Genomic DNA, 15,673 nt, shown 5'->3' on the forward strand with positions numbered 1-15,673 from the left:
CTGACTTCTCTCCCGTATCTTCTGGATTGCTCTGGATTGTATTACACCAGACACCAGGGTACCTTTCTACAAAATATGGTGCCACAGTAAAATACATTTTGGAAATACTCTATTGCTAAGTGCTTTTCAGCCCTTCTGATTAATTAAAACCAAATGTCCTTCTGTGAAGGGTGTTTTAAAATCATTACCAAGATCAGCTGTGCTGCTAGCAAAACAGGAAAATCCCCCAGGAACATAACATCCATGGTTAGCAACTGTGATTTTAGTAAGAATGACTTTACCAAGCATCTTTAACCTCATCATTTCCTTATCACCTGGTAATTTAGAAGGCATGTGGCTCTCCACATAAGGCCCCTGCTCATCAGGTTTAAGAGGATGAGCTCTCACCCAGATTTTTACAGATTTGATGGAGATGTGCACCTACAGGACCCTGGTGGGACTCTGATGCAGAAATGCAATTACCATCATACCAAAGCACCCTCACAGCCCCTGCCTCAAGGAGCTCAGCTCAGTTATAATTTTAACAGCTACAGTAGGATTGGAGGACATAAATAAGGCTCTTCCTGTGAATCCCTTGCCTTCTGCACAGGCCAAGGCCCAGAATTTCCCTGCTGATTTCCCACAGCTGACCTGGGAGCCACCACCACCCACTCAGGGCTGGTGAGTGACTTGCACAAAGGCTGACAGGAGTGAGGAAATCAGCAGTGCTGGAGCTCCTGGGTTTTAACTCCATGCAAAGGAGGTGGAGGAGCCCTGGCACTTGGGCTGTGTATGCTCTCTGTAAATCATGGAACAGAACCTTTAAATTCAAGCATTACTGTGGGCTGTAAGAGCCCCTTTCTACAGCAAGAGCTGAAGGGAGCAGCAACAAATGGTGATAGCATTACAGGAGGTGCCTTATCCACCCTTACTGACAGTCCTGCTGGTACCCTACCTGCTGCAACTCAAAGTCATGCAGGAGTTAAAGTGTAACTTGTTCTACTTACAAAAATCCTGTCCAAAGGCCTCTCTCTGCTACAGAGCTGATGTTATTTTTCACAGTACTGCAGCGAACCGAAGGATGCAACACTGATGGTTAATTTGCCTTTAGACAAGCATTCTAGTGACTTTAAAGCTGAAATAATGAAAGTTTATTTGAGAAAGGATTATGTCAAATATAGAGGATAATCTCTTATATCAAATTCAAAGCCAAGTGCTTTACTTTTCAACACAGACAAAATGATGAAGCATAGATGCACCCACACACACCAAAAAAAAAAAAAAAAAAAAAAGGAGGGAAAAACCCCAAAAACCAAACAAAATCCCCAAAACCACACACACCCCCACACCCACCAAACAAGAAAAAAAGAGCTCAGTTTGCTTTCTCTTCTCTAGAGCTGAGCTGGCTGTAAATGTAAGCCCAACTGTCTGCGAGGCAGCTGAGCAGCTCTCCTTAAAGGAATGCAATGCCAGCACAGCCCTGCTCTGGCCTGTGCTTGGCAACAAAGAGCACAGGATGACACCTGATGCCCACCATCAGAACTTTAAGACACAGTCAGATGGCTATGATTTTCACTGCCAGAACTAAACTTTATTTCCATGTGTATTACATACTGGTATTTGATGCCAAGTACATTAAAATTACTTTAACAGAGGATTTAAGTGAGGAATACTTATTCTTCACTAAACAAGAAGGAATGTAAAAACCTATAAGAAAAGAATTGTTTAAGCTTTGTTTTGATTTTGGCAAACCAAACAGTTAAGTACTCTTCTGTTCTCTCCTCAGATCTTTCAAAGTACCAAAAAAGTATAATTTTTTTTTATAATCATGCAGCTGAAGAAAAAAATAGTCTTACAAAATCCATTTCTTACACTAAATATGGTTACAAATCAGAGTATTAAACACAAAATTCCCAATTCCTATTTTTAAATACAAATACTGTATTATATTATGAAATGGGGATAATTAAAATATATCAATGACTACAAATCTAGTAATTTAAAGCAAACAAACATGCTGTTTGCTTTCATGTGGAAGAATTAGGATATTGTATGGTTCAAGCACTGCAGTAATCTCTGTCAATTCCTTGATGCCCAGAATGTCAAACTGCCAAACACAAAGAGACAAGTGTTCAGGTCTGAATAGCACCAGGTGTTTTTCTTCCCCCCCTCCCCTTTTAAAGTTATTAACACTTAATAAAATGAGTGACATTACAACTTTCTGAAAGTGACATGCACAAGTAGAGAATTTGCTTTGAGTTTCCAACTAATAAGCTGAAAAGTTTTAGACAATACTGAACAATTATAATGTATTTCATGGTACACATGAAAACAGTGCTTCCACAGTATATCCTCAGTTCTCAAGTACAAAAATATCAGTTATGGGTAGTCAATAGTTATCAAAATTTTTATTGGTACAGAATGAAAGCAGCATTTACTTTATTGTTTTTTAAACCATACATCATAAAATTCCCTAGTACACATGTGGAGGAGTGAAATAGGCTCTGTACTATTTACCTGCTACTGATCCTAAGGCCAGATTCAAAATCTTTCCGGGCCAAAACCAAACAATCTAATTAATAGCTAAGGGAAGGCAGTTCCTCAGTGTGAAAGGTCAGCATTTAGTTTTACTAAAACACTATTCTTGAAACAATACATCACTTAAATGTATCATTACATACACTACAAGTGAAAAACAGGTTTTTATTAACAAGAACTATTGAGACTGGGCATAAACATCTTAACCACAAACCCTGGAAATATTATGGATGCCTTGATGTGGCCCTTTTTGGTGAGAGAGTAAGAACAATGAAGTATGGCTTTTCAATCTTCCTTTAAAAGAATGTTTTATAAAATTTTGTAGGCTTAAATTATCTTAGGCCTTAACAATTTCCAGCAACATCATCTACTAATTAGAAGCATTAATTACATCAGTGTATTAAGCAATTGGCTGACAGCTGATCACCAGCAGAACAGGAACTGTTTGCTTTTGCTGTTGTTTTTTTGTCTTTAAGTAAGGGAGGTACTTTTCTAGTGAGAGCCATCCTACAGTACTATCAAATATTTCAGAGGTTACTACATAGCTTCTCAAATAAAATCCTCAACAGCTTCATTTTCCAGCAGATACTTATATCAAGCATATGCAGAGAGCAAATACAATCAAGTGCAGACAGTTCAAAAGTATCTCTCAAACACATTGTTTTACAGTTACCCTCTGCAAAATAAAAGCCCCTCCTCACCCCAAACAGATGGGGCAAGAAGGGGAAACAGGTCTGCCATTCATGTAGGAGTTTGGCTAGCATAGTTTTATTAAACTTGTTAACAAAAATAGTTAAACATTTTTACAATTTAACATCCAGTCTGACAAAAGGCAAATCAATGAAAAAAATACAAAAAAGTAAAAAAGTGCACTACCCAGTCCAGTATTTTGCTTTAAATTCATGTCACTTACAGTATATGAAAAATAAACCCAGAAGTGTAATTACTTTAAAATACATCGCTTCCGTATCTCAGTATTTTACACATATATTCTCTAGTGGAAGAGGAGATCTCTTAAAAACTTTACTCTTAAAATATTGAGGTGCATATACCAAGTGGGATAGACTTGGCAAGTTAAGTTGCAGTAGAGAATCCTTTCAAATTTGGCATTTCACTTACATACCTTACTGTGCCAGCAAGGTCAGTAATATCTAAACCTTCTAGAAAGAACAGTAATTTTGTTTAATGCAGACTTACTAATACAGACAACTACAAGAAATGGTGAGGTCAGCAACTCTATGGGATCTTAAGGAGATACGAGTCCTGATTTAGTTGTCAAATGGAACAATGTCACAACAAACTTTTAAGGCCATGTTTTATTTGCTGATTAATGGACAAAAGGCAATGGATTCCCCCCCCACTGAATATTTTCTTGAAAGTCTGTGCTCATAAAAATTATGAAAAGTTGGAAAGACTTAATTATTGAAACTTTAAATATATTTTACACAATCTTGTTTGTACAAAAATACAAGTTAAATATAAACATAAAGCAATCATGATAATTTTATGTAAATCCATTTTGTGATATTCTGTTATATATAAAAAAGTTTCGCAGCTCTGTCTCATTTGTGAAAAGATCAATACCAGATTGAATCACTACTGGCAAAGGGCCCTAAAAAGCACACTTCAGCATTAAATATGTTTTACAAGGTAAGTACCATTTCCTGATTTCATCTTCTAAAGACTGGCAAAAGATAGGGCAGTATGTCCATAAACCAACAAATAATTTGGCTACAATGTCATAAAACACAAACACACAAATCTGTACAATAAACCAGTAGCTATGCAGTACGAACTAGTTACACACACATACACAGACATGGAATGGAACTCAGTGAGATGCTGTTTGTAATTCACTGTTCTTCAGCCTGGCATTTTGTCTGACTTCATCAAATGAATATGACTTCGTTACCTTTCCATTCTTAAATACAGTGTGAAGCAGGTCCTGCAAGAAACACCGCTGTTTTAGCAAGAGTGATTTGGCAAACACAGGTTACACAAACTCCAGAGCAAGCACACAAACCCAGCCTGATAAGGCTGGAACTTTAGACTGTCAAGATACTAAATCTTTACAGCTTTTTCTGACACCTTTCACTAATGGTTACACAGAAGAAAGGGCTTGGGTCATCCTGTGCACACAGCAGCTCGGTGCTGACTAGTCCCTTGAGTGTGGTATCTATACCTGGCCAAAGCAAAATACACACTAAATACACCTTGCTAGAGCAGCTTGTAAGAAAGGGGACACACAACCAAATACAAGTCAATTATAGAGGTTTAAATGAAGTATTTTTTCCCTCTAGGGGGAAAAAAAAAAAAAAAAAAAATCTTTCTTCACTGTTCCTTTTATTCATATATTTTGTAAAACAGCATATCAGGACAGGCTTGCACACAGCACACTGGAAGGGCAACAAGCACAGCTGGCAACAAGTCAGCACAGCAGCAACACTGAGCAGTCCCTGCATTTGGTGACCTACTGCAAGGACCTGCGGCTTTAGAGAAATGGGCCCACAGAAGGGAACATTTCCCTGTCATTTCCAGGGAGCTCCAGAACTGGTACCACACCAATGGCCCCCTCTAATTTCCTGGGACCAAAAAATCTTAATGAATAATTTCACCTGACAAAAAATAAAGGACAACATATTGACTAATTTCAGAGCCAAAGTCTCGCAGTTTGTGCTGAACTGATTTTGCACCATTAGGTCCTTCCCTTGCTACATATATATGAATGTTCATAATTAACATATGTAGAGGAATATCTGCATAGAAAAAAGCTTCAAATTTATATAAGATCTTTGTGTCCAGAGCATAATATCTTCAGTGTGTGTAAGTCAGGTTTTTCTTATCTTGAAATTTCTCAGAGATCTAAGTTTTAGGCTTACAGTTATGTAAAGTAGTGTGCCTAATAAGTACCCTCTGCCTAGTGGTACAAAACCAGCTTCTGTACACCAGAAAACTTTCAACTTCTAAAAGCAGAAGTGCAATTTGACAACTTATTTTCAGTCCTCTTAACTTGGGAAGAGACTCAACATGCAGCTTAATGATTCATTGTTGGATGCTGAAACACAAGACATAATTGAAAGCTTGAGATTGGCATAAAGTTTATGCTTATTTCATGGAAATAGCATTTCATTTTGCAATTGTAAAGAATTCACAGGGAAACTGAATTGCTGGTTTAAATGTACATCTTTAAAAACTGTGGAATTACTCTGTGTATGGAGCATTAACTCCTGGAACTATTAAAAAAAAAAAAACCTCAGTGGGGAAGTAGAAGCACATTTTGGTTATAGCTGTAACTAAAGTTACACTCTTGCAAAGCAGTTACAGCTGTTCCACTTCCAGCCAGGGTCACTACTCAAATTGTGCAACATTGGCCAAACAAAACTACCTGGCCAGTATATATTCTGCAACACTGAGGCTTTAGTTTTGAGGAAAAATGGTAAAGTTCTTGTGTTTCTGAAGGAAAAAAAAAAAGACAAAATATATGTATTTGCAAAGCCTGAACATTCTACTGTCATTTTAACATTCTGCTGTTACCAAATTTGGTACTGAGGTCATTTTTGAGGTAATAAGATGGAAGTTGAACAAAATGACAGATCAGAAATAAATTCTGAAATTAAGTTATAACCTGCTTTTTCTCGGTCTATTTTTGCACGCAGAACGATGCAATAGATTTTGAAAATTCATACCTGCCCATACTCTTCAAGATCTCCCTTGCCTTCCTCCAGTGTCACATACTCTCCAGCAGGTGTCCTATGCAACGACAGCCGCCCTTTCTTTGACCTTTTGTTGGGATCGGCTACAGGATCTTTGAAGACATTTATCTAAAATGAAGAGGATTTTTTTAGGAGGAAAGGGCTTTGTGGGACCTAATGCAGATGGTGGTAACATAGCAGGAAATGTCAAACAGGTTTTCTAATGGGGAGGCCTCTCCAGAAAGCAGAGTGGTAGAAGCTGTACAGAGACATACCCCAAGGCCGTTGGTCACCACGTAACTACATTTGAAGGAACAGTTTAAGAGGTCTCTGGTTAGTTTCTGCAACAAAGCTCCACCAGATCCAAAGGCAATATTCTCAATACTCCATTTATTCTTCTTCATTCCCTCCACGATCTAACAAAAAAAAGAAAATTATGATGGAGCACACTTTTAGGCCATGCCATTTTCCCATAAAAATATACTACTTAAGCAAGATGCTTTTACAGACAATTAAGCCGACTAACATTCAGTTTCCAGGAGATGTATGTAATAATTTGGTCAATACTTGGGACACTGTTTGCATTGTTATTAACAGCTCCAGCGTGGAACTGGAAAGCTTTTGCTGGAATACAATTACCAGGCCAGCACATATACTTCCCAAACTAAGGCGGCACAGTGATGCAATGCCCAGAGAAACAGAGCTCTACAGAAAATAAGAGACTTCATGGAAGTATTTCAGAGCCTTCCAATTCCTCAGAATTATGGAAGGACCTGGAAGCAGAGCCTGGATCCTGAAACAATGCAGCCATCCTGCTCAACTGCAGAAAGTTATTACCCTCTCTGACCAATGACTTGAACAGAGCAATTCTCTTGAAAAATCTCATTGAACTTGCTGATGCTACTGTAGAGAAAGATTGGAAATGAAAATACATAAAACTGCTCACAGAGTTTGCTTTGCCACCTTCTCCAGCAGGTACAGATCAATGCAAACTGTGCTGCTATCAAGAGTGGAGGTAAAAGTTACTGCATCATTTCCCTCCACCCTGATTCTACCCTGACAAATGTGACATCCTCTAGCCTGGAGTAATGGGTGCTCATTTAGTCATGCTCATAAAGGGCCAACATTTGTTTCCCTGACCTGTTACTCTTATGACAGCCTGAAATGATGGTTATAGCCCCAGAACAGGAGTTCAAACTCTCTTCTTCTAACATTTTACTATCAAAAGCAGAGTGGGTGAGACAGCAAAGTACCATCTATCCAGAAAAAAAGGAAGGTGAAAAGCGTAATGGAAAAACAATCTATGGGGAAAAATGCAGAGTTTAAAAAAACCAGCACAGTCAGAAATCTGGTAATATTTTGGGCAATCTTAGTGTCCTGCATCAAGAAGAAATGCCAGACTAACACTGGACAGGACTGTTTCAGGAGCTACTGATGTCAAGCTGCTTTTTTAAGGGACAACTAAGGCTCATAAAAGGGGAGAAAAAAATGGAAAACACAATTCCAATTTTGGACTGTAACAAACTGGTGGTGTAAACCAAAGAGCACACTAGTGTTTTGTTTATGCCCTTAGTCACATGCAGACTCTTCACAGATACTCTCAGTCTGAATGCCTGACAGAGGCCAGTCAACAGGACAGATGGACAGCAGAGCCATCACCTTCTCAGGGCATGTTGGGAACACCTTCCCACTACATTCCTGTCACAGACTTCCTCAGGAGAAATCCTATCAGCGAGTTTCCATCATTCCAATGGTACCAACTTACTCAGCCTCACTTGGCAAGTCAAGCAAAATTCATCTCAAGCTTTACCACCATGACTTCTACTTAAGAGAACCCTTTGAAAGCTTTGTATTCTGAACAAATGCCCACTTAAAAATGTGACAGTCCTGTGGATTTTAGCAGGAGATATCATATCCTCTCAGCAACCAAGAGCAAAAGGAATCTTTATTTTCAGGTAGTTAGACTCTCCTGGAAGCAGTTAAAAGAGGTACTCAGGGAAGATAAACAATTGAAATTAATAAAATTCTCCTTTAAGTGCCTCAAAAGTAACTAAAGCTGGCAAAGGAAGGGTGAGAAATGGTACTTTGTATACCTTCTACTTGAGAACAATGCCCAGTGGTGCCATAAAAAATGAGCTTTAACTGGGCCTGGATATGGACTCTACTTATCTGTGCTGTCTTTTAAAGAGCAAATACAGGTAAACTCCCCATGGCCTCTGGTTCTGTCCAGACCCTGAGCAAGCCTGAAGCTGTGTGAGCTGCTGGCCAAGCCTGAGCCAGTGTGTTCTGCTCACCTCCCTGTACAGTAGCTAAGGCCAGGAATGACACTGAACTCACCTGAACACACCTGCAAGATAACAACTACCTGGTATAAACAACATCCTACACCAAGGCACTGAGGCTGAGGCTTCGTGCTAATTGATGCCTGCAGGTTAACAGATGTCAGTGCAAGAACAGCAGGGCTGGGCCATGGCTGCTTAACCCTCGTGCCTGGCTGAGAAGAAACGTGAACCCCCCTCCAGCTCCTGTTCCTGCTCTCATTTACAGATGGTTTGTTCACCTCATGCCACAGGCACAACTCCTCACTTGGGGTGAAGAGATGGATTCTAGCTGTCCACTCTCTCAAGGGACTTCCTCACTTAGATTGATCTTTGTCCAGACAGGAGCGGAAGGGAAATCCAGACTAAGCTGAAAGACAGCTCTGACTGTACCAGTGACCCACAGCCAAGGCCCAGATATTATTAGTACTTCCTTAGGTATGGAGAAGAGATGGCAAACAGCAGTGGTAACAGGAAAGAAGAAAAGGGAGAGATCTGAAACAACTGAAGTCTCCCCCAAAGCAAAACGATACACAAGAATTTTTTGCTTCATACTTTCAAACCTATACAGGGAGAACAATTCAGGTGTCAAGGTTTTCACCAGCTTCCTCTGACCATTATGAGCATGAATAATACATGAACTGGGACTCCAGATTAGAGGATTAATTTTGTATAAAAATTTACAGACATCTGGAAATTGAATGTTCAAAGAAAATCCTTTGAAAGTGTGGAGTTAGCAGATTGGAATGATTTTTAAAAGTGAAAATGCAAAGTAAGTCAAAAAAGTTTCCTTACCTGTTCTACCAGCATCCCCTATTAAAACAAAGAATTTTAAAATCCAGTTTATACTCTGAGTTGTTTTCTATATTGTTTTTTCACCTACTTTGGATAGCTAAATCAGACTATTGGTCATTACCCATTTTAGACTTTCCTACTGTATCCATTACCTTTCATCTGATCTGTAACAATAAATCAAGCCTAGAATTGAAAGCTGATACAGAATACTTGGAATAAAAATCTTGCACAGGCTACAAGAGGGGGGAAAAAAGATGGCCACAGTGATACATTTGTATTTGTTCATGTAAACTCCTTTTGGAAAAGAATGAATTATACTTGTGTTGGTTTGGTTTTGGTGGGCTGTTTTATTTTGGATTTTGGTTGTTGTTTTAGGGTTTTTTTAAATGTTATGCTATTATACAATCTTCTAAAAGTCAGCATGGTAAAACCTGGGGTTTGCTGACATAAAAGGATGAAGAAATTAATGGTATTTAAATAAAACTAAAATTAGGTTGCAAAATCACGGTCATTTTGCTCCAGCCTAATTTGCTGCTGTCAGAGGAAAAAAAATGTCACTTTTCTTCCTGCCCATTTCTCCCAGCTCAAAACAAGTTTGTTTTCTTCTGTATAGTGCTGGCAAGTATTAGCCCCTTTCTGGGGTACAATTTAATTCACTAAACCACAAAAGTGAACCACAATTTAACCCACTAAACCCTTTTGGCTGTGTTAGTTTGTTGCTACATGTGGGGTTTAAATTGATTTAATGACTAGTGGTTCAATGACATGAGGCACAGCAAGATTTGAGTCAGGAAGAAATGAGAAGATGCCACTGGGCAGCAGTGATCTGTCTGCTTTGTATGTCTTGGGGAACTGGATCTTCTGCTCTTTTATTACATGTTACAGGTGGGTGTTTCATAATCAATTACAGCTTCATAAAGAAAAGATATGAACAGGCAGATCACCTGAACAAAGGAGTGCTTATTCTCCTCCCATTCTCTCCCATTAGCTGTTGCAATTGTTTTACTGCTCTATTTAGAACTTGGAGAGCAGAGCATTTTTCACTCTAGTGCAAAGATTTTTAAATACTTGCTTTAATAGTTAATTAGAATCGATGCTATACTACATCCTTGAATTTTGACCAGTATAACTAAGAAAAAGCACCCAGAGTTCCTTACAAGAAAGAATAGTCCAGTTTCTGTCCTCTCACAAGTCATAAAAATCTCAGCTATGACATACTTGCCTAACACAGGCATGAGCCCTCTTAGATCATTGCTCAGAACAACCAGAAATGTTTTTCTTCTGGGTGGGTTTTGCTCTCTTTAACAGAGTGTCTTCCCTGTATCTAATGATCAGACTCTGTTTTGAGCTCCTACCCTCTCATGCTTGTGTTATGTTAAGCATATTAGCATAGTTGTACACTCTCAGAAAGCCACATGGGACAAAAAAAAAATAGACTAGAATTTACTTTAAAGGCCACTGGAGGAGGAAAAAAACCTGCAGAGCATGACTGCACTACAGCTGGTCTGTTAGTTTACAATCTCAGTATTAACTGCTCTCTAGGGATCTGAGTGACAAATCTCAGTTCTGTCACTGAGGTTCACATTATGTGCCCACGTTAGACATGCAGAGGGCTACAGAATAACTAAAACCCAAAACTGATATCCCCCTTGCTCGTAACTTTGAGAAGCAGCAAAATTCAGCTTTGTTGAGAAGAACCTAAAGATGTGTCAGTCTAGAAAGTTAAGACAAGTGTTAATAAATTCAAGAAAAATTAATTTTAAATAAATTCGACTCATTTCTGGTTTTGAACTTTAATACAGCTGAAGATGAAAGACTCAGGACAAACCAGACAAAGTCAAATCCTCTTCCTCTTACATGCCCTTTGTCATTTGTAGTCACTGCAGTCCATACCTTTATAGCTGTATTGTATTACCTAGTATCTACCTCTAGTCAATAGTGGTGAATTTATGACTTACTTCAAGCATGCAGAATTTACTAAATAATTTATGTCTCAGTAAAATTGCAATTTTGACTCAGACTATAGCCTAATCTTTTACAATTTTCAGGATTTTCAACTAATCCTTAGTCCACTAGTTGCTCAATCAAGGAACTTGCTTTCCTTACCCTAGGTTTTAAAAAGTCTCCTTCAAAACCACACCTTCAATATGGGAGGACAAGCAGACTTCAGATGGTACATAACTAATGAGCCAAACCAGTTAATTACTGCTGCAGCACAGTGATCATGCAGTGTGCCTTAGACATCAATGAAATGACCAAACACTGCCAGATTTTGACCTCTATGAGACTTGACAAGCATGATGAAAGCAAACAAAAGGAGACAGTGGAAAGAGAAGGCTTACAACAGGGGGATTAGAAAATGCCTTTTAGGGTTTTTTATGCATCTTAATAATTTCCTGTGGAGTATTAATGAATTTATTTTATGCACTATGATATCACTGCCAATGTCTGGAATGAAGGGCAGGGGTGGGGTCAGCAGTCTCTGCTGAAACATCTGACTAGTTGTAACAGAGTCCAGATTAAATATCAACCTTATCAGTGTCACCCTGACACATGAACAGGATCTCCTACCTCTTGCAACGTGTTGATATCCACACCATCCCCTTGAATAACTCTGAGATACGGTGGCAACAACTTGTAGCCTTTTGAATTCTCTGTAATGGGAAACCTCTTCCCCAAGATCTCCAAGACCTATTGAAAAGTGGAAGGAAGATAGTTCAAAATGAAAATAAAAACCTGCCATTCCAATAAAAAAAACCAATTTCCACATTTGAGTCATGCTTTGTCCAAAAAATTAAAATAAGCCCATAAATATGCCACATAAACATGCTCTAAATCTATCCACGCACAAAAAAAAGCATGCCAGCCATTGTGGTGGAAGCCCTTAAAGCAGCCACAGACAATATGATCTTTAAGAAGTTGCACCCAAGAGCTAATCAGAACCATGCTTCCACCCTTTCTCCCTTTGCTTGATGTAACTTTTTGTTATTAAATGTGTCAGCTGAAGATCCTACTCTTCTTTTGACCTCCCTAAAGATAGTGGACAAGCCTTCCAGTTTTTCACGATTTTGTAAGCCACAAATATTTAAAATGAAACACTTCAGCCAGGAGATTTTCTTATCAGCTCAGATAAAGATCATTCAGAGCTCCAATTTGTGATATGCCACTTATCCCAAAGGGGAAAAAAAGTGTTAAATCTGCAAAGATCTAATTTGATGGAGCACCAATGTAACTAACATTGCCCCTACCTTCTGACTTGGATAGTGCTGACAGTTACTCAAATTCAGAGGTATTAACAGCTTTTATTATGAAACTGAAACAATCATTATCCTTTCTAAAGAGCAAACAGGCAAGAAGCATTTTTCAATGTGGAGTCAGTGCCACCGACTTAAATGCACATCTTCTTAAAGAGAGAAGAGGGCTCCACATGTATTTATAGCACAAAATTGTGAATTACATTAACATGGGATGCCAAGATACCTAAACTTAGTAGTAAGAATTGTTATTGGCCTGGCATTTACTAGCACTGAAGTGGTTTCCTATTGCATTTGTTAAGTGATAAAAGTTTCTCTTTATAAAAGCATTCCAACATCACTACATCACCAAACTTGCAAAAGCTTCAGGAACCATATGCAAGAATGGGATTGATGAAAAATATGAAACTATTTGGACTGCAAAAGAGTTTCCAGACATATACTGGGGTGAAGTAAACATTTACATTTTTCAGAGGTCCAAATTAGCCAGCATCAAATATATACAATGCATACCAAGTTAGAGCCTAATACGTTTTCTAGCCAGTCATTGCAAAACAAACAATTGCCCTCCCAATCTTGTATACAAACAGCTTCAAGAAAGGATTACCTTTAGAACAGTGTCAAGGGGATTCCCAGAATCTGGTCTAATAATAAGTGGTGCCTCTGGACTTCGGGCTTCAATTATATGCCTTAGGTCATCACCCCATATTTTTTCACAAGCATTGTAAATGTCGTAGCTGTCACTAACCACGGATACAGGCACTGAAGAAAACTGTGTTACTATGTGTTCAAAAGCATCTTTTTCATGATCTTTCCCCCAAGCTGTTATGGTACTGCAAAGGCAATTGAAAAATTCATATTAGAATTGGATTTACATGTCATTCTGTATTTCCTACCAGCATCAGTTCAAGGCAATGATAAGCAGTATGATTACACAACAGCAGAAACTATGTCCTTATCAGCTCTGTGTTACATGGTTTATAAAGATACTATATGCTAAATAAACAGATTTAATTCAGACAGTTAGGGAACTACAGATGCAAGAACAGAACATCTGCTCTGACAACTTCATGCTACAAAATGGGAAGTCAAGAATGAAGCACCTCGCCACGTGTTAGAAAAATCTAAAGAAAAGAGACTATTTTCTTTTTAATAGTGATATAAAAAGAATATTCTCACTTATACAAACAGTCCTCTAGAGGAACCTCAGAACATTATCCTTGGTACAAGGCCACAGGAGAGCACACAAACCAGAGCTGCTGAGAGCAGTATTACTGAATGCAGTTGATTTGTAGTAGCTGCTCAGACCAGCTGACATAAGTGACTTTAGTAACTTGTGTGCAAAGACCTAAAAATGCTCTCATGCACAACATAAGAGTCAGTGGGCACTGAATTTTTACCTTAAAATTCCAGCATTATCTGCTGTGTGGCCAAGTCCTAGATCATGGTAGCAGGGAGACAAACTATTTCACAGAGGTTGGTGCAGTCTCAGAAGAGCCCTGCTGACACACCAGGGGCAAGCACCATGCTCACAACACCACCTTGTACTGGAGGTTGTGAAACAGTAAAACAATTCTGTAAAAATTTGGGCCTCTTGTATGAGACCCTTTTTGTGTATTAACTTGGAAAGGGTGACTGCAGTCACATTTGGTGGTGCAAACTTTAGGTAGGGCAGTTTAAGCTCTCTGCTCTAATGCCAGCACTTTAATATGCTGGGCAAAAGACACTTGATCTTGACTCCATTTGTTTGTTTTTGCTTTCATTACAAAAAAATTTATAGTCCTTTTGATCATCAGAAATTTCAGACACAAACTGTCATGTCTAATTGGTCAGGCAGGAGTTCTAGAGCAGCACTACAGCAATGGTACAGAAGTTCTATGAAGCAGTGCTGCTCTAAAGATGAGCACTACTCTGCAAGGCTATTCATGTAAGCCTTTCTTGCAATCCTAAATGAATAACAACTATATAAAATCAAGAGTAAATATTTAGCTGGGTTTTGTGCTCACTATGAAACACACAACCAACCTTGTTTTATATTCTCATTTCAGTGTGTACACATGCAACTGAAATTCAAGGATTTGCATTCACTCCCAACCTTATACAGGACATGGTTTTGAAAAAAAGTAAGAGCTCTCTCTCAAATGTTTGAGATCAGTCTCCTTACTCTTAAAAACTCATTCACCATTCTTAGTGATACAGCAAGGATTTACCATTACAAGTTATACTGATGGGAAGCTTGAGAGCAACTGCCTCTTCTGGAGGGAGAACATGAACTGTGACAGTCCAGAACAGCAAACTCAGTTCGTCAATTTATGATTTTATATTTAAGACAAAATTTGAAGTTCATAATGTGAATCCTCAATATCTATAGACTATAAACCTTCAAGTTTATTCTAAAAAGACACTGATAAGAAGGTTATAGTTAAAAACATTTAAAATACATTTATAGCTAAGAACAAGCATGCTACTTATGTGCCCCTAGAACATACAGAGGCATCAGTACAGAACTGCAGCGTCAACAGCTGGATCAGTCCTGGCTAATACTGTATGGTGTATTTCTGATACAAAGAGGGGTAAGAAAAGAATTACATTTTGTTAAGCTAATCTTAGAAAGGTTTAGACTAGAATCTTACCTGTGTTCAGCAGCTGGAACAGAATATCCTGGAACTGGATCTTTTGTACCATAGTATTTTTTAATTAATGCAATTCCTGCTACAGTGTCTGTTCCTTTGAAGTTCACCAAGTGAGCTGAAGCTCCTATTCCTGCAGTCTGAAGAAGATGCAACTGTCAGTTACCATGCCAAATACAGAAGCCTCCAGTCACCACCTTGCTGTTACTAGTCTGTAACAGCAAGACTCTGACTCAATTCCCACGTCATCAGTATTCCCTTCATTCACTTACACTGGGAATACAGAGAAAACTTCTCCCAGTCTAGTGCTCACAGTTCAGACATCGTACCCACCCCTGTGCCAGACCTCCCCCTCCACACTTAGTCCAAACACAGCGCTCTGTGCATTCACAATTTCAGAGCAGAACAGGGCCACAGAGATTAACAGACACATCTACAACTCTACATAGATAGGAAAAATCAGAGTT

At 38.7% G+C, this 15,673-nt stretch overlaps 1 protein-coding gene across 1 annotated transcript in view; it reads right to left on the reverse strand.

Annotated features, from left to right (window-relative positions):
• Window positions 1-1,548: 1,548 nt before the first annotated feature.
• NAMPT (nicotinamide phosphoribosyltransferase) overlaps window positions 1,549-15,673 on the reverse strand; it is a 30,983-nt gene continuing 16,858 nt past the window's right edge. Inside the window, exons 6-11 of the mRNA XM_084206352.1 lie at window positions 15,210-15,346; window positions 13,184-13,409; window positions 11,894-12,013; window positions 6,485-6,625; window positions 6,204-6,338; window positions 1,549-4,462 (exon numbers count right to left, since the gene is read on the reverse strand). Coding sequence (XP_084062478.1) covers window positions 4,349-4,462; window positions 6,204-6,338; window positions 6,485-6,625; window positions 11,894-12,013; window positions 13,184-13,409; window positions 15,210-15,346 — 873 coding nt within the window. The 3' untranslated portion in view covers window positions 1,549-4,348. The remainder of the gene's footprint in view (window positions 4,463-6,203; window positions 6,339-6,484; window positions 6,626-11,893; window positions 12,014-13,183; window positions 13,410-15,209; window positions 15,347-15,673) is intronic.

This window comes from Fringilla coelebs (assembly GCF_963513975.1).
Source record: "Fringilla coelebs genome assembly, chromosome: 5".
Taxonomy (NCBI): Eukaryota; Metazoa; Chordata; class Aves; order Passeriformes; family Fringillidae; genus Fringilla; species Fringilla coelebs.